General features: G+C 43.5%; 1 protein-coding gene across 1 annotated transcript in view; it reads left to right on the forward strand.

Annotated features, from left to right (window-relative positions):
• Nucleotides 1-22,213, forward strand: part of SLIT1 (slit guidance ligand 1) — an 899,254-nt gene extending 877,041 nt beyond the window's left edge. Inside the window, exons 35-37 of the mRNA XM_078643589.1 lie at nt 10,763-11,051; nt 11,711-11,922; nt 15,712-22,213. Of these exons, the coding sequence (XP_078499715.1) occupies nt 10,763-11,051; nt 11,711-11,922; nt 15,712-15,950 (740 nt within the window). The 3' untranslated portion in view covers nt 15,951-22,213. The remainder of the gene's footprint in view (nt 1-10,762; nt 11,052-11,710; nt 11,923-15,711) is intronic.
• The last annotated feature ends 201 nt before the right edge of the window (nt 22,214-22,414 follow it).

Genomic DNA, 22,414 nt, shown 5'->3' on the forward strand with positions numbered 1-22,414 from the left:
GGTCCGCCAACCGAGTTGGTAGAGCTTCACGCATGTAACATGGAGCTCCGGCCAAATGCCTCCAACCATCATGTGGCAGACTTTTTTCTTGTGCACGGCTCACCAATGGAAAGTTGGCAAGCATGAGCGAGAATCAGCGTCCCCTAATATGATTTTCAGGTGCTAGGAGGACACCCAGTGAGATTTCCCAAATGCGGGCAGTTGTGGGCAGTGGCGACAGTTCACGCTGAGAAAGCTGCTGCTCAAGTAGAAAATCTACTCAAGCGGCAGAAAAACCAACTTGAGCAGCAGTGCCTTCTGGTGTGCCGCATGATGCTGCTAGTGCTGATTTTTCAGCATGGAACAAGCTCCTGGCTCGTAAAATCAGTGTGAGCAGCAACATGTGCCAAGTTTTACCATTCACTGAATTTTCGCAGAATCTCATAGAGTTTTCATGTAAGTAGAATTCCGTGGAGTGAAACTCCACGAGTTCCTCCCACCCGTAGTTTTATGTAATATACTGAAAGGATTTTTAATGTAAGTGTAATAAATTGAGGTTCACTTAATGAAGGCGATACACCAAAGAACGAGAACTTACTGAAGTGACATCGCACACCATTTGACTGCCAGTGACATCACATGAAGTAACTGCCAAGTTAGGGATCCTCCTAAACCCTAGCAATCCTGTATAACAAATGTAAGAAGTAAATGTACCAGAGATGGGGATTATAGTACTATATAATTTGCACCCATTGCACAACAGACACCTGCTCTGTTGAGAATGAAGTTATGAAGTTTAGTGCAAGCTGCTATCCAATATACTGTGTCCCTGATTCACAAAGGGCCTCATCACTCATGATGGAGGCGCTGCAGTCGTGGCAGGGGTCCTGACCTCTGGCTGGACTTACGCCATGCGAAACTGCAGTTCCGAGGTCCAACCACAAGGCGAGCCTACCGCCCTGACAGCGGGACCTCCACCACGAGTGCAGAGGCCCTTTGTGAATTACATTCTTTATAGAAGGAAACAATTTTTCATTTTATTCTCTAATCCATTACTGTTATATGAGCCTATAACGATACCTGGTATAATCTCAAATACCATGTGAACCATCATTATTTGCTCTGGCATGTCTTACAATGAGCAGATTTTACCTCAGAACTGTAGTTTAACTCAAGATGCTTAAAGATATTGTGTCCAGCAGTTAGTAGTATCTTACACTGAGCATGCATAGCCTCAAATGGCGAAATTCTGCATTACAGCTTCACCGTACATCGGAACCGACGCATTGCCTCTGATGTGCCTTGCATACTCGACTCCGGACTTTACATCACAAGTCCCATTGACAAGACCCTCAACGACGAAGCAACAGGACTTTGCACCGCAGCCTCACCTCATCTAGGAACAACATATTGTCTCTGCTGCGCGTTGCAAGGAACCCTAACACCCTAACACCCTGTCGGAGTTTCCCCCGATCTCCCTTCAGGAATTTTCTTCCCTTCTGTCCAAAGTCAGTTCAGGCTCCCCTAACGACTGCTGTCCTCCATTGATCCTGAGAGAAGCTTTTCTTGCTTGTCCAGGCCCCCCACTGGCATTACTTAATAACTCCCTTGCTACTGGGGAGGTTCCCCGTTCCTTCAAACAAGCAGCTGTTCTACCTATTTAAAAAAAAACTAATGCGGACCCCACAATTTTAAGTAATTATCGTCCTATCTCCCTCCTGCCCTACTTAGGCAAGATTTTAGAGACCTACGTCACCCGCTGCCTGAGTTCCTTCATAGAAAAATCCTCCTTTCTCGACCCCCAACAAGCCGGGTTCAGACCCCTCCACTCCACTGAGGCGGTCATTGTGGCAGTCATGGACACCCTCAGGAAAGGTGCCGATAAAAACATCTCTCAGGCCCTCATCCTTCTAGATCTTTCGGCTGCATTTGACACGGTCGATCATGCTATTTTGATCGACCGTGTCCATAATGCTGGCATTGAGGGGGTGGCCCTCAACTGGCTCAGATCATTCCTGGACCAGCGCTCTCAAGCTGTTCATTTGTCCACTTTCTCCGCACCTCTCTCATCTCTCTCCTGTGGTGTTCCCCAAGGTTCTGCACTTTCCCCTCTTTTATTTAATTTATATCTTCAACCTTTACTCACGTCCCTCCGTAATTCCCCGTGCACAACCTTCAACTATGCGGATGATCTTCAGTTAATTTTCCCAATTGATTCCTCTCCGTCCACCCGCCTTAACTTTCAATCCACTATGCTGACTATTGCTGAGTGGATGTACCACAGTCAACTAAAACTGAACCCCACAAAAACAGAACTTGTACTCATAGGGGGTCCCACTCACCCCTGGAATTCCACCTTCTGGCCTATCGCCCTGGGGGCGGCACCCACTCCTGTGAGAGCAGTGAAAAGCTTGGGGGTGATCATCTCTGAAGACCTTTCGATGAGACCTCAAATCAACTCAGTCACCTCATCCTGTTTTTTCCATCTTAGGCGGATACGCAAAATCAGTTGGTTCCTTATAAGGGAGGCCTTAATCCAAGTCGTCATCGCTCTTATCACCTCCAGGCTCGATTACGCCAATACGCTGTATGCAGGTATTCCGGCATGCCATTTACATCGGCTGCAGCTGGTGCAGAATCAGGCTGCCCACCTGATTTTCCGCCAGCCTAAACACCAGCACGTCACCCCCCTCTTGCGCAGTCTACATTGGCTTCCGATCTCTAAGCGCTGCATCTTTAAGTTGGCATGTTCAGTTTTCAAAGTCCTCTCCAAGGCAGCTCCGGCCTTTATTTCATCCGCCTTAACACGCCACATCCCCCTCCGAACTCTTCGCTCTGCATCACTTAACCTCCTCGAGGTACCCAAATTCAAACGCAAAAAACACGGCGGTTTGAGCTTCTCTGTTTTGGCACCTGTCAATTGGAATTCCCTGCCACCTACACTTCGTCTATGCCCCAGTTATGACTGCTTCCGTAGTTTACTAAAAACTCGGCTCTTCCAGTCTGCCTATGACTAACCTTCCCCATCCTTGATCACTGCATTTGTCAAGAGCGCCAAGAAACCACTGGTGAAAGTGCGCGGTATAAATAATTTTAATGTAATGTAATGTAATGCATCTTTGACACAGATCCACGCAACGCTGCACAATCAGCATTCAAGGCACTTTGTTCAGCGGGCCTAACTGGGTCCCTGTAGCCGGCCCACACTCCTTCACGGTCAGACTGAACTTGTTATTTTGTTCCGGTCTGGTGCAACCAGATATCCCTCAATAGCTCTTTGTGCTTTTTGGTGCTATTTTTCACCATAAACTTTAGAAATCAGTATCTCTGGTTTTACTGATTGTATTTTTGTCATTTTGGTCTTGTTTTATTTATTAAAGTCTACTTCAGTTTCTAAACCAGGTATGGTTTTTTTTTGTGTGGTGTTTTCACTGTTTTACTGTTTGAAGGATTGTACAAATACTTTACACAATTCCTCTAAGTTAAGCCTGACTGCTCTGTGCTAATCGACCAGAGAGTGAGCACAGGTTAATTTAGGGTTGCCTGCCTCTTACTCTGACTAGGATTTTGGTTGCTGCTTGACCAGGGCTCCTACTCTAGTCAACCAGGAACCCAATTTCTAACAATGGTAACAGAGGTGGGATAAGGACTTGTGTTTGTGCAATGCCATGCAGTAATTTGGTGTACACAACCATCCCACATCCACAACCAATTCAAATTTTAAATTCTCCCTGATTGGCAATCACATCCTAATCAACAGACTCCATCACATCAGGATCCAGGGAGACGCCCTCTAATGGAATGCCTCATTCCTCTCCGGAAGAACCCAGAGGATCTGTATCCCACCATTCATCTTGAAACCCAAGAAGATCATCTGCAGAATTCTCCAGGGATAGTCCCTCAGCCTCACCTTCTTCAACACCTACATGACCCCTCTGGCCTGCACCGTCTTACGCACAAACGCAACATCATCTCCTACACCGATGAAACCCAGCTGATCATTTCACTGTCTGAAGACCCCTCCACAACCAGTGCCAACTTCCACAGATGCATGATGAACGTCAGCCAAGGAGGTTTGTACCCCAATGTACTGAGTGCTGAGTGATACAAGTATGGGCACTCCAAGGGTGAATCCAGATGTTCCAAGAGGGCACAGCCACCACCAGTGGCCAGACACTTGGCTTGGAGAGTGTAGCATTTGAGGAGGCAATACTCCCTGTTTGCTTTGAGGAACAGACAGAGGTGACCTTAGTTTCCCTGGAGGATAAGGAGATGGTGCCAAAAGCCCATATCCCTGTCAATACTTTAAAGTACCAGTACCAGCAGTGGGTCACCATCCATGGGCAATGGGGTAGAGGCTCTGAGGGACACAGGAGCCAGTATAACTACTGTCAAGAGTCAGCTGGTGTACTCAGATGAGATCCTTACTAACACATTCTACCAAGTCATAGTCACCAGTAATCCTGAGCACCAACTACTGATGGCTCTGGTTCCCTTTGAGTGGAAGGGATTTCAGGTTCTCTGAAAGTAGCTGTAAGCCCTGCCATGCCTACAGATTGCCTGTTAGGCAATGATGTGGAGAATACATCCTGGAGGGAGGGAGAGCTCAGGCCACACTTGGAGATGTTGGGATCGCCTGAGTGGGTCTGTATGACTACACGATCCATGGCTGCCCATGAAGGGAGTCAAGAGCATTTGGAGCTTGGAACAAATGCCAAGGCAGCTGCGAAAAGGGGAAAGGGCATGAGAAACCATCCCCTTAATTTCCCACTGTCGAGGTTGACGGGGCACCTGGAGAGGAGGCCCTCGAGGTAAAAAAGAGAAAGAGGAAGTAGATCTCCAGACCCCTATGAACCCCTTAAGGGTGCTCGGCATGAATCGCTTCAAACCTCACTTCGAGAGCTCCAAAGTGAACAAGCTCCTGGTGACAGATGAGGGAATGAAAGATGAGAGTGAGCCTCTCCCTGACTTTCTATCTTCACAGGTACACAATTAGTTAGTAGAAGGTATCAACTTCTCTTCTACCTTGAACCCAGAGCAGCAGATGGACTTTTACCAGTTGCTGGGGCAGTTTGCCTCTCTGTTCTCCCTTAGCCCTGGACTCACACACCTGTGAACCCATGACATAGACATTGGAGACAGTCCACCTGTGAAGAACAAAATCGACAGGTTGTCAGATAAGGTGAGGGCCAGTATCAAGGAGGAAGTCTCCAAGATGCTGGTGTTAGGAGTGATTGAGCCCCCAGCAAGCCCTCGTCCATCCCTGTGGAGCTGGTACCTAAGGCTATCCCACCAGATGCCACTCAAGAACTTAGGTTCTGTCTGGACTACGGCGTCTTGATTCCATAACGAAAACTGATGCACGCCCCATTCCCTGAGTTGATGAGCTCATCGACAGGCTGGGCGCTGCCAAATTCCTCAGTACTTTTGAATTGACATCATGGTACTGGCAGATCACTCTGTCTGAAGGGGCAAAAGATCAGCATTCTTAACCCCAGAAGGCCACTTCCAATTTTGGGTGATGTCCTTTGGCTTGAGGAATGATGCCCCTGCCACCTTCCAGGGTTTAGTTAACTGGGTCCTAGCTGGGAGGGAGTCATTTTGTGCCACCAATCTGATGACGTTGCCTACAGCTACAGCTGGGAGGACCACCTATACCACGTCCAGGAGGTGCTTCAGGCCCTGCAGCAGGCAGGCCTGACTATCAATACCAGTAAGTGTCAGATAGAGCAGAGTTCTGTGGTGTATCAAGGCTACCTGGTGGGCGAGGGTAAGGTGCAGCCCCTCCATTCCAAGATTGAGACCATTGTGCCCTGGCAACCTCCCTAAAACTCAGACAGAGATGAGAGCCTTCCGGGACCTCACATGCTACTACAAGAAGTTTGTTAAGGGATATGGCACCATTGCTGCCCCTTAAGAGAGCTGACTTCAAAGAAGCAATCCAGATTGGAGATCTGAACAGAAGCCTGTCATAAAGCCTTTGATAACCTCAAAGAGGCCATGTGTACAGCACCTGTACTCAAGGCTCCTGAGTTTTCCAGAGAATTCCTAGTGCAGAAAAACTCATCAGAGCATGGCATGAGGCAGTCTTAGCACAATTGAATTAAGAGAGCCTGGACCACCAGTAGCTTTCAGTAGCAGGAAGCTACTTCCACAGTAACAGAAGTGGGATGTGATCAAAAGAGAAGCTTTTATTGTGGTCTGGTCACTGAAGAAGTTGAGACCATACCTGTTTGGGACTCATTTCCTGGTTAAGACAAACCACAAGCCCCTCAGATGGCTCAGGCGGATGAGGGGTGAAAATCCCAAACTGTTGAGGTGGACCATCTCCATCTAAGTGAATGCACTTTACAAATGAGCACCATCATGGGTCAGACCAGGCCATTGCTGATGGTCTCACTAGGTTCTTCCATCTTAGTGAAGAGAACTCCCAAGGGATTGGGTAGCTCTCCCCATGTTCAGCAGCTGGGGGGACACGTGTTAGACCTGACAGCGTTAGGGTGGTCTTCCCCCCAACTTTTTTTGCCTTCCTCCTCCACTTTTCTGCTAAACAGTGTCAAAATGCTTGTGCTCCCTTCCCTAAACAAAACTAAGCTTCTTATAATGGGGGGGGGAGGGGTTTATACTTAAAAGGGAAAAATGTTTTAACTACTTGGGTATTACTTTTAGTTCTAACTTAAGTTGAAAAGCGCACATTTTAATGAAATCACAACAAATGGGAAGAAATGCGAAAGCTATCTTTTGTTTTTCAAGGATTTTAAATCACAAACCTTTGCCAAAGATGATCACATTGTTTAAGACAACCTGTATTTTCGCTACTGTTTATGGGGCAAAATGTAGAAGCTTTGCAGCGTGTTGAGAATGGTTTTGCACGCAGGCTATTGGCAGTTCCTAAAAACACTGCAAACTTTATTTGCCATGAAGCATTGGGCTTACCTTTGGTAGAGGACCAAGTAAATATTGACTAACTTCTACTATGGATCAAATGTTGGCTGAATCCAGAAGCAGATCTGATGAGAGAGTATGTCGTAGATTGTTTACCTTTACAAAATGTGAATAGATACCCTGGTTGGCACATGTAAAAACATGTCTCTGTAAAATAGGCCTTCCTGAAATGTTTACACAACCCTCATTGAGTAAGGTTGACACAAAGGATATTGTGAAATCCCGCTATGCAGGGTTTGGCACAAAGCAAAGATTATGCAATGTGCTGAATTTGAACACCATGGAGGTGTTTGTTCCTATTGTCACAGTCAAAAATGTTGTACCTTATTTGTCTTGGCTTGAGAATCCATCTCATCATTTTTATATAACTCTGTTACATTTTAAAGTTGACTTCCCCATTTAGGGTATATGAAAACTAGATCTACCACCATGCCCTTTCAATAATGTCTCTAAACAAAGCACAAGTGACTTTACTTTATTCTGCCCTCTGTACTCAAGTCCCTGATCTGCATTTCTAATGCTGTATTTGCATCAGGCCATGTTTTAAACAATATTTGCCTGCCATGGAGTTTCTATAAAGGCTTTCTGCTATAGATATATGTTATGCAGTCCTGAATTTTATCAAGTATGTGTTACGACTGAGAAACCGATATGAAGAGATAACACTAATGCACTGTAAATCGCATCTCTTGCAGGATTTTCATATTTCAACTGATAATTATTTTTCGACAATGATTATGTTTCACACTGTAATTGGGAAAAATCAAAGCTATTGTTCTACTGTATTGTGTATTTATGTGTTTATACGTTTATGGCAAAAATGCCAATTAAAGATACTTTGACCTTGACCTTAACCTGTACACTTTACCACTGCTAACCGGTGCTAATGTATTTGTGCTCTTCCCCTAAACATGGTTATATTGTTCATACCCAAGTGGCATATTTAGTTTCCTTATAAGTCCCTAATAAAGTGCACTACAGGTGTCCAGGACCTGTAAACTAAATTCTACTAGTGGGACTGCAGCATTGTTTGTGCCACCCCCCTATGTAGCCCTTTACCATGTCTCAATCCTGCCATTGCAGAGACTGTGTATGCAGTTTACACTGCCATTTTGACCCGGAAAAGTAAACCTTTTGCCAGGCCCAAACCTTCCCGTTTTATACATGTGAGTTACTCCTAAGGTAGGTCCCAGACAACCCAGAGGGCAGGGTGCAATTTATTTGAACGGCAGGCCTCTACCTTTAAGTTTTACACACCCTGGTAGTGAAAAACGCTCCTGTTTGTTTTTCACTACTACAAGGCCTATCACTCCCGTAGGATAACATTGGGATTCATTTATTAAATTTTATAAGTCTAATTTCCAATTAAGCAAAGATAAATCCTGCAAATCTGGTGTATCTGGAATCACAAAGACAATCCAAACTTATGGTGAAGTTGGATTTTAAATTGCACTTCTGAAAATGCCACCTTTAGAAAGTTGACATTTTCTTGCTTTAGCCATTTGGTACCTATAGCCTGTCTCAGATCACATGGCTGGGTGTAGTTCACCATATGGCTTTGTGTTTTCCTCATAGACAGGCCATACACAGTGGGATCTTGGGTGTGTTTCAGTGGGCCATCATAATGGGAGGGAGGAGCTGGGCACAGTCTTACTTACACCTGAATAGGCTGTGTCCTGTCCACACACACAAAGCGCTGCATACCCCCCTCTAGTGAGTCTGGAGCCAAGGCAGAAAGGGAGGACCTCTGTGCACTTCACAGGCATGTCTTTGACATCTCCCTCACTTCAAAGGGTTTACTGGGTATTAGTACTGGTCGTCAGTCACCAACAGGACAGCACACTTCTGGACCTGTGGATACTCTGCCAGGAGAAGGACTGCTGTGCTGCTGAAGGACTGCCACTCTGCTGGGCTGCTGCTCTACAGGACTCCTGTTTTGCCGTGCTGACTTGTCAGCCTGCTGCCCTCCTGGCTGGTTGAGAAGGACTGGACCTGGAACCCATCTTGAAGCCAGAACCTGCATCACTTGTGCTGAAACTCACAACTCCAAGGACTAGTTAGCTGGCCTCCTGATCTGAAACCTCAGGAACACAACAGGCGTCCAAGCCCTGCACCTGGAATCTGACACCTCTAAGTCTACCCTACCAAGTGGTGTCACCCCAGTCCTGGACCTTTGGAAGTGGGCCTAAGGTGCTTGCCAGCAGAACCGTTGCATCTTCTCTGCTGAGAGACTCATACCCGAGCAGAACCGATGCATCTCCTCTGCTGAGTAATGCATCTCCGAGCAGAACCGACCCATTGCCTCTGCTGCATGGATTGAACCCAACGGAAAAGGGACTCGCATTGATGCCACCTCGTGAATTTTGAGACTGACACATCACCTCGGAACTGCTGTTGCACAATACTTTTCTCTGTGCAAGCTCCTCGCATCCCTTGTGACGGCAGCTTCGACTAAGAAGCTCCGCATCGCAGCTTCACCGCTCATCGGAACCAATACATCACCTCTGCTGAACCTTGCATTCTCAACACTGGATTTTGCTTTGAAAGCCCCATCGCCAGGATTCTAGACGACGACGCAACAGGACCTTGCACTGCAGGCTCACCTCATCTCGGAATTGATACATTGCTTCTGCTGTGCAAGGCATCATCGACGCGGATTCACGCAATGCTTCGCAATAAGAATTTAAGGTACTTTATTCAGTTGGCCTAACTAGGGTCCCTGTAGCTGGGGCACACTCCATCGTGGTCGGCCTCTACTTGTGATTTTGTCCCAGTCCGGCATGACCAGATATCCTTCAATAGTGCGTTGTCGTTTTTGACACTATTCTTCACTATAAACTTTAAAAATCAATATCTCCGATTCTACTAATTGGACTTTTTGTCACTTTGGTCTTTATTGATTTATTAAAATCTGCTCTTTTACTCCTAAACCTGGTGTGGGATCCTTTTTGTGTGGTGTTTTTACCTTTTTACTATTTGAAGTGTTGCAGAAATACTTTACATATTGCCTCTAAATTAAGCCTGACTGCTCTGTTCCAAGCTACTAGAGGGGATGCACAGGTTAATTTAGGGTTGCCTGCCTCTTACCCTGACTAGGATTGTTGTTGCTGCTTGACCAGGGCTACTACCCCAGTCAACCAGGAGCCCAATTTCTAACAACAGCTACTTGGTGACATTCCTTGTATTTACTTCTTCAATTACTGGCGTAATCAGGTTATACTTAAATACTACTTTTTCACATAAAACAATTAAATATTGAAATACATTTCTGGGTTTCTTTTATCATTTAATTTTGCATATTTCTTTAGTGTCAACTTACTCTGAGGCATCTAAGCCCCAGACAAATTATCTGAATCTTAGGAAAACATATACATCAAAAAAGCATACAAGTACATGAAAAATCCATGGAATAATATTAAATGCAAAATAAAAATAAAATGAAAATCAGTTTAAGCAGTGGCAGGATTTGGCAATTGAATTCGGTTTCAACTGACTGATAGAAAAGTAAAGAACGAATGAGAGATTTGATGAAGATTAAATAATCAATTTAGGGGCACACACTTTTCTCTTTACAAAGAACTGCAGTTTGGGTTATGTAACCAAAATGTGCTCTGAAGTATAACATTTTGAAAACTTAGGAGAGAACTGATGTGTTTTTCAAATAACGTACTCTTTTAATCACGGCCTGTGTGTTATAAAATGTTGCCAGGAACTATTGTTTGTTTGTTGCACTGGTTTCTTATGGGATAGGTCTTGAGGAATGCTGTGTGCAATGCTTATGACCTTGTGCTAACCTCTATGGTCCCTATGTAATATCTGTCTCGCTGCTCTGCTGCAGGTATGCCAGTTGATGTAAACTCTGCTGCCTTCCGACTTTGGCAAATCCTAAATGGTACCAGCTTCCACGGCTGTATCCGCAACCTCTACATAAACAACGAGCTTCAGGACTTCACGAAAACACAGATGAAACCAGGAGTTGTGCCAGGTTGTGAGCCGTGCCGCAAGCTCCTCTGCTTGCACGGCATTTGTCAACCAAACACTGCCAATGGCCCTGTTTGCCACTGTGAGGCAGGGTGGGCAGGGCCTCACTGCGACCAGCAAGTCAACAACCCCTGCCTAGGACACAAGTGAGTATAGATGGCGGCACCAAGTGCCTAACCTGTCAAGTAAATAAATAAATAAATATATATATACACATACGTGCATACATACATACATAAGTGTAGGGCCCAAAGTTGTTCTTAGGAGCCTGCCTCTTATGGGGACAAATGTGAGGATTGACTATTACCAAGGCTGCCTAGGCTTGATTCCACCTCATGGATCTTTCTTCTATAGCCTCTCACTTCATGTCTCCTGTGCTCACTTTTGCAGGTTCATTTACAACCCTTCTTTATCCCTTCCTTTCTGTTTTGCTATTTTCCTCCTCCTTTCTTCCATTCTCTTTCTTGCTCTGGGTCAAAGTCTACTAATGAAAAATAAGTCCCTGTCCCCAAGAATAAATTACACGTACCAGCCACCCGCAACTACCTGGACAAATGTGGCCATTTGAACAATGAAACGTTATTAAGATAAGGAACAAATCCATGTGACCCATTTTTCAAGACATTACGACCCAGCTGAGTTTGAGGAGGTATATTTAGTAGGTTCAATGTCCATAATCTCTCTTGGGAAAAGTAGCACATTTAGGCTTTAGGAAGCGATTGTGCAGCATCTGTCCAGTTAATCCATACTGTAGGATGTTGTTATACTTTAGGGCCTCAACCCTGATATTTGTCCTTCTTTATAGATGTGTGCATGGGACCTGTATACCACTCGATGCCCTTTCCTATAGCTGCCAGTGTCGGGATGGCTACAAGGGGGCTCTGTGCAACCAGCAAGGAGAGCTCTACAACCCCTGCAAGAACTTGCAGTGCCTTCATGGGCGCTGCCAGATCTCCGACCTGGGTGAAGCCTACTGCGAGTGCGACAGTGGCTTTACCGGCGAGCTATGTGATCAAGGTCAGGACACTTTTCCTTTATCATATATTTATATTTGCATTTGTTTTTCTGTCTTTGTATAGCTCTTTATTACCATTATTAGGTTTTCATGGTGCTAAAAACAAATGGGCATATGTACAAGCCCCTATCGCTACCACAACATCACGTTTTCCAACGTTGTGGTGGCGATAGGGGCTTAGCCTTATTTACAAGGCAGCGTTAAGCCACTTAAAGTGGCTTAACGCTGCCTTGTAAATAAGGCGCCCTTTCACGTTATGGTTAGTGTGAAAGGGATGGGCAGTAGGTGTTGCGGTGGACGTTCTGCCGCAACACCCATTGATTTTGACACTGCCCCCTATAGGAGACTGCACAAAAATTAAGATTAGGGGAAACCTGGTCTTAACGTGGCGAAACGAGGAGAAATGCATTATTTCTCCTCGGTTTTGCTTTTTCCATGTGTGCTGCCTTGTGCAGCACACATTGAAAAAGCAAACTGCCATTGAATGTTAATGTACATGCAGGTCCCCCTTCCTGTACATAAACAATCTGTAAAAAAAAATGCCATTATGTGACTTTCATGTCTGCTACATGAAGCAGCACACATTAAAGTGACAAAATGGCATTTTAGGATTGTTTATGTACAGGAAGGAACATCTTGCTACACATAAACAATCTGCCCCTGCACGCAAACACCCTTGCACTATGGTGCAAGTGTGCCTGCGTTGGTGGTTCAGAACAGAGACAAGAAGGCAGCATATTCCATTTGCTGCAGCTGTAATCGAAAAAAGCTCTGTCCCCACCAGATTTTAGACAGGATTTTGGGGGCATGAGAAGATAGGGATTTTCTGCTCTTAGTGCGCAGGGTGTCTTTCTGTGCTATGCTTTGTTTCAATGAAATGTTTTCAATTATGTTTTTATTCATTTAGCACAAAATGTCCGCTGTAGTGGAGTGTGATTAGAGCTGAACTGCAGCTAGTGAGACACTTCAGTGGTATGAGTACACCTTCCTTAGTATACAGCTTATTTTAAATCCTCAACGATTGTTATCTCTCTGGCCTGTGGACCAACCATCTCCCCCTCTGTGGCTTTCTGAAATCATGCTGGACCTTTATCACCATTAAATAATATTTGTAACAAGTGTTTTAAATCACGTTATAGCCATCGTAAATGCTGTAAACAATATATGCTACTATCACTGAACTTAACACACATTTTCTGACTTGTAAAGGATTGAAGGCTGAATTGACCTTGCAGGAGTCAAACTTATGAACTGTAGGTCACTGAAGTCAGGGATGAGCGTTTACTCGCTGGTGAAGATTGGTATTACCTGAAATGTATTTTATTTATGCACAGTTTCGGCACTCATCCCGAGTCCAAATAATTCAGACTCCAGCCAACAGTACAGTGTGATCTTCTGTTTAGGGCTGCCACTTTCATCCCAGCAACACATACGGAGGATTAAGACCTGTTGAAGTTTAAGATTATGAAATAAAAGGAGACGAATGGTGAAGAAAGGATGCATTATAATTCTTTACAGTAACATAATGCCCCAAAATCAGTCACGTCTAAGCAAAACCATTAAAGCTGTGAATAAAAGTGTGAAAAAATGAAGAAAACCAGATTAAATCAAAGGGTATCAAAACTGCTTGTACTTTAGGATCAGCAGGGGAATAGTGAAAATACAAGCTCCAAACTCTGAGCCCTTAGGAAGACCTGCACTGCATGCTGAGGTCATATTACTGACCCTCTTTACAGGCAGCAGTCACTGTCCTGAGGAAGAAGGACATTCTGGCTCTTTCTGCCAGGAGTCAGCTGGCCCCACAAAAGCTGGTCCTATGCCAAGCAGAACTGTGAATTTGTTTGGGTTTAGAACTACTCTATGTAGCCCTTGATCACAGCATTCATTAACACTACTTTGGAAGGCCTTATTATGATCAATGTAAATAAAGTTATAAATCACTTCAAAGTTAATATTTTGTCTTAGAGCTCACTCACTGAGACGTTCATTCAGTGCTCGTCGAGTGTGGCTGGTTCATTGTGTAGCCATTCTTGATCCACATTGGCAGGTAGATAGGAGATTGTTGCTTTTGGTGCAGCTGCACAGCAACGATTTTTTCAAGGGCTTGTCCTAGCCAAGTAAGGTTAGTTAGAAGTTAATAATTTGAGAGACTGTTAGGGTCCAATTTAGGTATCTTTAAGCGAGGAGGGATCTGTTCAGTTTTTAGTGAGTTGGGAAATGTGCCCTCCTTTAAAAACACTTTGATTGGCCTAGCCTTGAGATTTGAAAACAGTTGAAAGGGTAACAGCTAATGGTGTGGTGAATGTGTAAGACAACCAGGATTTTCCCAACTTGAAATATTTTCTACCTTAATTTAGCGAGTTTGGGATTTTGCTTTGGACAAAATCAGCTTTACAGGATGCAGATGGATGTCAGTTATAGATTTATTCTTGCTTTTTTGGGGTTGGTTAGTGTGCATGGTGCCTTCTTTGTTCGCCAGGTTCTTTCAAGTTTCCTCGGTTGTAGTATGGCAATGAAGATACTACTGAAAACAAAGAGTTATTTTTGTTTGACGGTCATTTCACTATATACAGGGGAGAATGGGTGTCAATCTTGTATGTTATAGTGTTATGGTAGCTAAAGAATATTCTTTCTTTGTCTTGTAAGAAGTGTGACACCATGGTAATGTTATCAATTGTTTTAGTCCAGTCCCTGCAGAAATACGTTTGGATGATCTTATGCACACATACTCATGAGATGGTGCAGTTGGATGTTAGGGTCCCATTAAGTTGATTGTTGAAGGGAATCAGCAGGTGGTTGCACATGGATGTCGACTATCACCACAAATGAAATGCATCCATATCATGTCAAGGTCTCCATGTCATGCTGCTGAATCTTGCAGACCATTTTATACCCACGCTGGCAATCCACAATGTATTATAAAATTCCTGGGGCCATTTTAATCACAAACTGGTTTTGCTAATTGGAGATCTCGGTGTTTTGAATTAGATACTTTCCGATTAAATGGGCCTAAATTAAAATAAAACCAAATGACTAAATGTTGGTTTGGGACATATGTTTGAATCTAAAACCCTACCACAGCTATACACTAGTATGTGTGCTTTGGAAAGATATTGAAAACTTACTTGTTCAACTCATGATTGTGAGGCCTCTAACTGTAGCCATTGTTCCAAATGTACAGAAACTGCTGGCAATAAAACTATTGGATATTTGTTGGATTTTGCTACATAGATTCTTTGTATCTGAAATGTGATCCTTAATGGCCAGAGCTGCAAAGTATACAAGTTCTCAGTGAAAGTTGCTGTGTGATTGCCTGGTTGACAAGTAGTAAGAGTGAAACAAGTGTTCCATCTTAGTCTGGAGTGGAGTCCTCTTTCCAAAGGAATCAAAGTCCCGGCACTTTGGAACAAAGTATGATTCGCCATTAAACAAGAAACAAACCCTAATGAAGTTTGAATTCGAGGAACTATTGCTCATGAATAAATAATTAATACAGCATAGAAAGCTTTTTGATAAACAACTACATTTGTAATGTCTTTGCTCCTATGAACTGCACACTAACCACAAGGAATTTTATTATTGTCATCCTTTGAAGTATCCCACATATCGACATACTTTGCGGAATTCAAATGTAATTTTTGGTGGCAGCAAGCCTAAATGAAAATATGCACCTTGGTGGGGAAAACATGTCTACAGAGATCTTGAGCATACATTTGGAGGAGGGGTCATGGAGTAGTGAAAATGGTTCCTGCCGGTAGCCTCTTCATTTTCTCTCTCTTATCTCTCTTCAGAGTCTGAATGTCGAGGCGACCCTGTCAGGGATTTCCACCAGGTCCAGAGGGGCTATGCCATCTGCCAAACCACACGCACTGTCTCATGGGTGGAGTGCCGCGGTTCTTGCCTCAACCAGGGCTGCTGCACCGGATTGCGCATGAAACGGAGGAAGTACACCTTTGAGTGCAGTGATGGGTCATCTTTCATGGAGGAGGTGGAGAAAGCTATCAAGTGCGGTTGCACCCAGTGCATTTAGCACCAACAGCAATGAAGAGCTAACAAGAGAACACAGTAGCTAAAAAGACAGACAAGAGGATATACTGGACAGTGAAGTCTGTAAAACAAGACATTTTGTACCTTTCAGATGTGTGAACATCTTGATGTCTGTCACATTTCAAAAAATATATATAAGCAGTACCTATTACTTTGAGAGACACACACATACTGACTGGAATGTTGTATAGTGCTGTAATCATTGGAAAGGGGTATATAGAAGGTATATATTGCATCTAGAGGGTAAAAATGTGTAGATAGGGACCTTTTTTAAAAAAAAATCAGATACACAACATGTATTTATGCACAATGTGGATAGTTTTTCATGGAATACGAATGAAGGTTTTCTTTTTTGTGTTTCTGTTTGTACATATGGGAATATTTTCGTAGACCGGACTCTAAAACAGTATTCACACAGACCTGGGTAATATCATTTGTATTCTTTACTCTTCTTTTCCTTGCTTAGGAAAATGTTTCCGCATGGTTCAATGAAGGGAAGACCCTTAAACGTTCCTTTACAATTTCCGGAAAGGTGGCGTAGAGTTGTGGCTGAAAAGCAAAGACAAGCTATACAATAGGGAACATGAGAGATTTATTGACAGACTGGTGACTCTCATGGGCAATAGAGTTCCTGCATATAATTGTTCTAGCTCTACCATGCATTGAAAGACATACATTTGCCAGCAAACCACTCAATATCACAACAAAACTGCTGTTCTAAACTTCTGTCTCCTCCACTTTCTACATTGTTGTAATGAAATGCTATTGCATAGACTGCGGTACTGGAAACATGAATGTCAGAAGTTGGAAGAAAGGTCAGAGAGAAACAGGCGAAAGGGACAGGGAAAATGCAGTGACCAACGCAAAATTGTATGTCATTTTGTTAGCGAGGTTGTCACCTCAATCAACTTTTAAAACGTTACACATGTCAGCTGATTGGACTACAATCTTTAATTTCCAAACTACAACACCACAGTATGACCTGCAGTCCAATGCTGCTTAGATGTTGTTTTTGAAGATGGCATCTCAGCCACAGTCAGAAATACTGTTGGGGAGATGGCAGATCTTGTTGGCCGTGCTTGCATCAACGTATATGTCTGCTCCATATGGCTTCATGTCTCCCTTTCTCTTGGTCTTTGCAAGGAATGGTAGATCTAGAAAAGTAAAATAAAACTCATTCTCACTTGTTCAACTTTTAAAGTCATGGGCTGGTGCTAAAACAACTGCAGACCACATCCGCGAGCAACCATTTATTGTCAATACCTCACTCCACTGTTAAATTACACGGTCAAGCTCCCACCAGCTCAGAAACATGTTTAAGCTCTTGGAGAAGCCCCAAGGTTTATAAGGTTTATATTCTGTGCACATATCAAAGCCCACATAGCTTTCAATGGAAAGTCACATTTTTTTTAATTGCGGTTGCAACAGTAGATACCCAATTTGATTTTTCGCTGCATCTGTCAGTTAACTGGTAGATGAAGTTTGGTTTTCGATGTATCCATCTTCTGAGAAACGAGTCATTTGAAGTTGATTTAAGGGTAGGGTTGTTGGAGGGTCAATGTCGGTTGTTAGATCTAACATTGGGGTTTTGAAGATAAAGGAGACCGATTCATCAATGTATGAGAGGGCCCTGTGTGACTTTTGTTCAAAAGCAACACCAGCAGCACAATCAGATGTACACCCACGGCTTTCAAGAGCCAGTGGGAAAGTCTGACTTCCCCACGTATTGCCACTTTAGCATAGAATAACAGAAAACACATTAATTCCTACCTGTATTGCATTTGTGGGATGCTACAGAACCATCTTCTACCTTCTCAGAATTCGTGCATTTAGGTGCTGAGTATACATCTCTTACCGTATACTGTATTATTATGGTGCAATGCATGCATCTAGAATGCATACAATTTGGTGCACTTTACAAACTTGTTACAAGGGACTCCATGCACCAGTTGAGGTGACTGCATGCTTTTTTCAGAAGCACGGCATGTCTCTGCTGCAGTACATTGCATGCATCTACTATGGCGTACTGCCTTAAACTATTGCAGGGCAAAACATGCGCCTGTTTCATTGCACTGACCACATCTAGCACAACCCACTACCTGTGTATGTTTATGTGCACTGTAACTATGTCTTGGTGCAGTGAACACATTGAACCAGCAACACAGCTGAATGAGGTCCCTTTAAGCCCGAATTTACCACAAGCATTTGATTGACCTGGAGACATTAATGTAGGCAAGCATAGTATTGGATTTATCACACTCAAGATGTCCACTCTATTGTGCATGCACCATGCTCACATTAAGGGTGACGAATTTGGAACATTGACCAATACAATGATTGCAATCAATTGTAATTATATGTTTTGCCCCTATAGAAAACGTTGATTAAATGGAATGGCTTAGACCTGTTTTAAGGACACGGGATAATAAAATGGACATTTTCGCCACTCAGCATGCTTAAAATGAGGTTCAGGTGGGTGTTAAACACGCAGATTGTGTGTCCACTAAGAGATATGGTACATATACTTAAATGTCACTTTGTAGCATGCATGTACTGCAAATGCACGCTAGAGAAGATTTCAGAATAGTGTTTTTCACTGTACACATCCATTCTGCTGCTTCGGGGATCTTCAGCAGCTGCCATTAGAGTTGCAGAGTCATATATTTAATAATGGTGGCCTGATAAGCATGTGTGGCCTATTCTGATTTCCGTGTATGTTGCACGACTGCCACGTTACAGTTTTCAAACCGAATTGCACAGAATTAGTCCTGTGAATTGTGTTCAATGCCACAAGATTGGGAGGATGCAAATTGATAGTGTGAGTGGTTGAAGGCTCACAACCATGTCTAGAGCCTTGCATAGGTTTGTGGGATTTGCGTCCTGTGGAATGAATATAGTGAGTTCCTCAAATCACATTTATTTATCAAATCTGCAGAGGCAATAAAGGATGCTCTGTTGAGCGAGTTAGGGGACACATACACTGAGAACGAGGCTAACCTCTTTTTCTCAACGTATGTTAAAGAGAACCTAAAACACTTAACTTGATACAGTGTTGATGCTGCCTGTCCACAAACATGCCATATGCCACCGTTTGTTTTCCGTAATTGAATTAGTCCCATTGGCCATGCTCTGTAGGGATGTGCATCTTTCTCAAAGCCTCAGATGCGGAGTAGCATGACCCTAGCAGGTACTGATCGCCTGTGCAGTCAGCCCATCCAACCATAAGATACTCACCCCTTTGACTGACATCAGAAAATGCCGCGAGAAAACTTCGAACCCTTGAAAGAGTGCATATTAGAGATTGACGAGTATCAAGTCAGACATTAGATAGCCAAAGAAAGGAAGTGTTAATCCAGCATACTCAGGATCCGGCCAGGACTGAGCTAAAAGTGAAACAAAAGCAGGAGAATTACATTTGGCAAGTATTCCTTCCTGGTATCCACCTTGCGCTTTGCCAAAATAGCGTCAGATCTACAGAGATGTGCAGTTCTGCTGGTGTGTTCGCAAAGCCACGTTAAAATATACCACAAACTGTTCTCCTATAACATATCGCAATGGTGCACCACGTCAAGGTTTTATTCCCAATCCTATCAAGCCACAATACCATTGTGAAATCAATTGGGAGCTAGGGGTATACGAGTTACTGCCTCTGAGACCTCAGACCTCTGTTTAACAAATAGAGCATAATTTACAGAGACCTTTTGAAAAGGCCAGAAATCTATTCCATAGAGCTGCTCCAAATGTTTGGATTAGTTTGCGGCTTTTTTAGGATTCCCATAAATATATGGAAGTCATTGATTTCCAGGAGTACTCCTCGTCCTTCATATTTAATCAGGTCTGGTTATGGAAGAAATGTGCATTTTTCCACTTTTGTTTTTTAACTTCCCTTACTCCGCCATGAAACTTTAGGATATTTTTGTCCTGTTCCCATCCTGGAAACAGAGTTACTCCAATCTTTTACAGAAAGTAACTTTACACGTCATTCTAGGGCGAGGATGACCATGCAAAATAATTATGAATACCCAAAAACTGGTACATTTTCAACGTTCAGCCCCTTGTTATTCCCTCTTTCAGGCCTTTAGGCCTTAACCTATGATGATCTTAACATTTCTCTTACCCTGATTCTGTGAATCAGGATGTGGAGTTTAGAATTATAAATGTATTTTTGCACAACTGTGCTAAAAGCTCTGGAATCAGCTTGCCCTTCATTTATTGAATATCATTCACATGAGAAGGATGAGTCTACATACTTACTTATATGTTCTGCCCTGTGTCATTTTTCTACTCATTCATTGAGTTGGATTATTGGATTATTGACAGGTTGAATCCGTTTGAGGGCTAGATCTTGATGACGGTGTACTGCCCTTATTCATCGAGGTGGAGTTATAGACTGCTCGACCCCGTTCGAGCAGTAGACCTTGATGGTAGTGTGTGGAGCTCATTACCAGAGGTGTATTTATAGACTATTCTCTCCACTTCAGGAGCATATCTTGAGGCAGGTGTGGTAAAATCATTCACAGAGGTGGAGTCATAGACTTGTTGACCCTCTTCGAGGAGCAGTCCTTAATGATGGTGTACTGAACTCGTTCATAGACGTGGAGTTATACACTAGCCCACTTACTTTGAAGAACAGGCCTGGATGTAGATGCGCTGAAGGATCTTTAAACCCGGTTACTCACTACCCACTTATTACAAGACGAAATCTAACATGCCTCCCACCTTCAAGCAGTGACGGTCAGTGTACAAGCCAAATGAAACTAAACCAACAGCCATTGAATAAACAATAATTTGCAGTTATTTTAATAACATTAACCCTGATGTATTAAACGGTGTTACCCACACAAGGGTCATTGTCCCATAGGAACCAGGAGTGTGAAGGTCACAGTGAGCATTCTTATGATCAGTGATAAAGGTATGAAAAGCCACTGAGCACCTGTGAGTGGTTCAATAAGCTCTGGTGATCTCATTTAAGACTATGCTCGCGTTTTTGCTCTAAACAAAAGTGTTGTCTTTTTATATTGTACTATGTCATCTGTTCCTGGATTACTCCTGCAGCTCACCCCCACACCTGTCAGCAAAGCATTCCCATGTAAAACTGCTTCGTGTGGCAAACATGGCAATTAAGCATCCAAAGGTCTATTAAGCTGCATGGGAGAAGACCAGAAAATGCCTGCTCATGAAACCTTGTGCCAAAAAGTAAAAACTGAACCTCGAAATTAAGGGCACGTGGCAAGCTAATTCACTTGCCATTAAATAAACCTTGAGTATCAGATGTACGACCTACAAGAAAAAGTAAGGGAAACTTGGTTAGACTCTGTGACAATGGGTGCAGAAAGTGCGTGGGGCATCACATCAAGGCTTACGTTCTATTGTTCAATTTGAGACACAAGTTGGAAGTGAGGCGCATGTACATTGACTTCAGTCGATGGCAATGTGAACTAAATCACAAGGGATGTTTGGTTCCAACAGCAGTTTCCTTGAGATCCCCAGCTAACCTGCCAGCTTCCCTGTATGCAGCAGGTTCAGTTCAATAATCCCATCTACTAACTAAAAGAAGGTTAGTAAACAAGGCATTTAAATGTGAAGCCCAATACGACTGTGAAAATAGGTTGCCAACTCTAAATGCATTATTATTTTTCAAATTACCATGTTTCAATATCTGGCCGCACAGACACATTAAAATGTCCAAATTGTATCTTTGGTTTTGAATAATGAATTGTGCAGTTGGCACAAAGATTTCTGTTTTTGGCTGCCAATATCTAAAGCAGGTCAGTGTGACCTGGCAACCTTCAATTGGGACAGAGCACGTATTGGGGGCTTGCCTCTTTCTCTCTATGCTCACCTGCCAGTGACTCAGAGATGCAGGAATGGCTGATGTGTCTCAGAATGAGCATTGCCTAAAATCAGCAGGAAAACAGATGAACAAATGGCCCCTCACCCCCCTCCTGCTGCCCGGCTACCACTGTCCCAAGGGCGCAGCCAGGCACTACATGCTCACTGTGTGTGGGGTTTGCAAGCAGCAGGTAACAACCACAGCCCAAGTCCCTGGCATTGTTCTGCCAATGTTATAGTGCTGCAGGAGGGATATTGGCATTCACACTCAACTCGGCCTGCCTAGGAGAGGATATTGCATGTTACCTCTGAATTCCATGACCCTATCAAGGCATTTCTTTTGCCACCTCAGCCTCTGTTTGGTCACAGTACTGCTCGGAAATATCCGTATAATGTACAATCAGGAATATTTCACTCCATATACATTATGTTTTACTTATCACGTTGTGTGACCCAACATTTGACTTATTGTCTGAAGCCTTCACACAATATGTCAAATGTTGGGTGACACAACGTGACAAGTACAACATAATGTATATGGAGTGAAATGCCCCTGATTGTACCTTATAAGGATATCGCCGAGCAGTACTGTGACCAAAAAGAGGTTGAGGTGGC

This window comes from Lissotriton helveticus, chromosome 5_1 (assembly GCF_964261635.1).
Source record: "Lissotriton helveticus chromosome 5_1, aLisHel1.1, whole genome shotgun sequence".
Taxonomy (NCBI): Eukaryota; Metazoa; Chordata; class Amphibia; order Caudata; family Salamandridae; genus Lissotriton; species Lissotriton helveticus.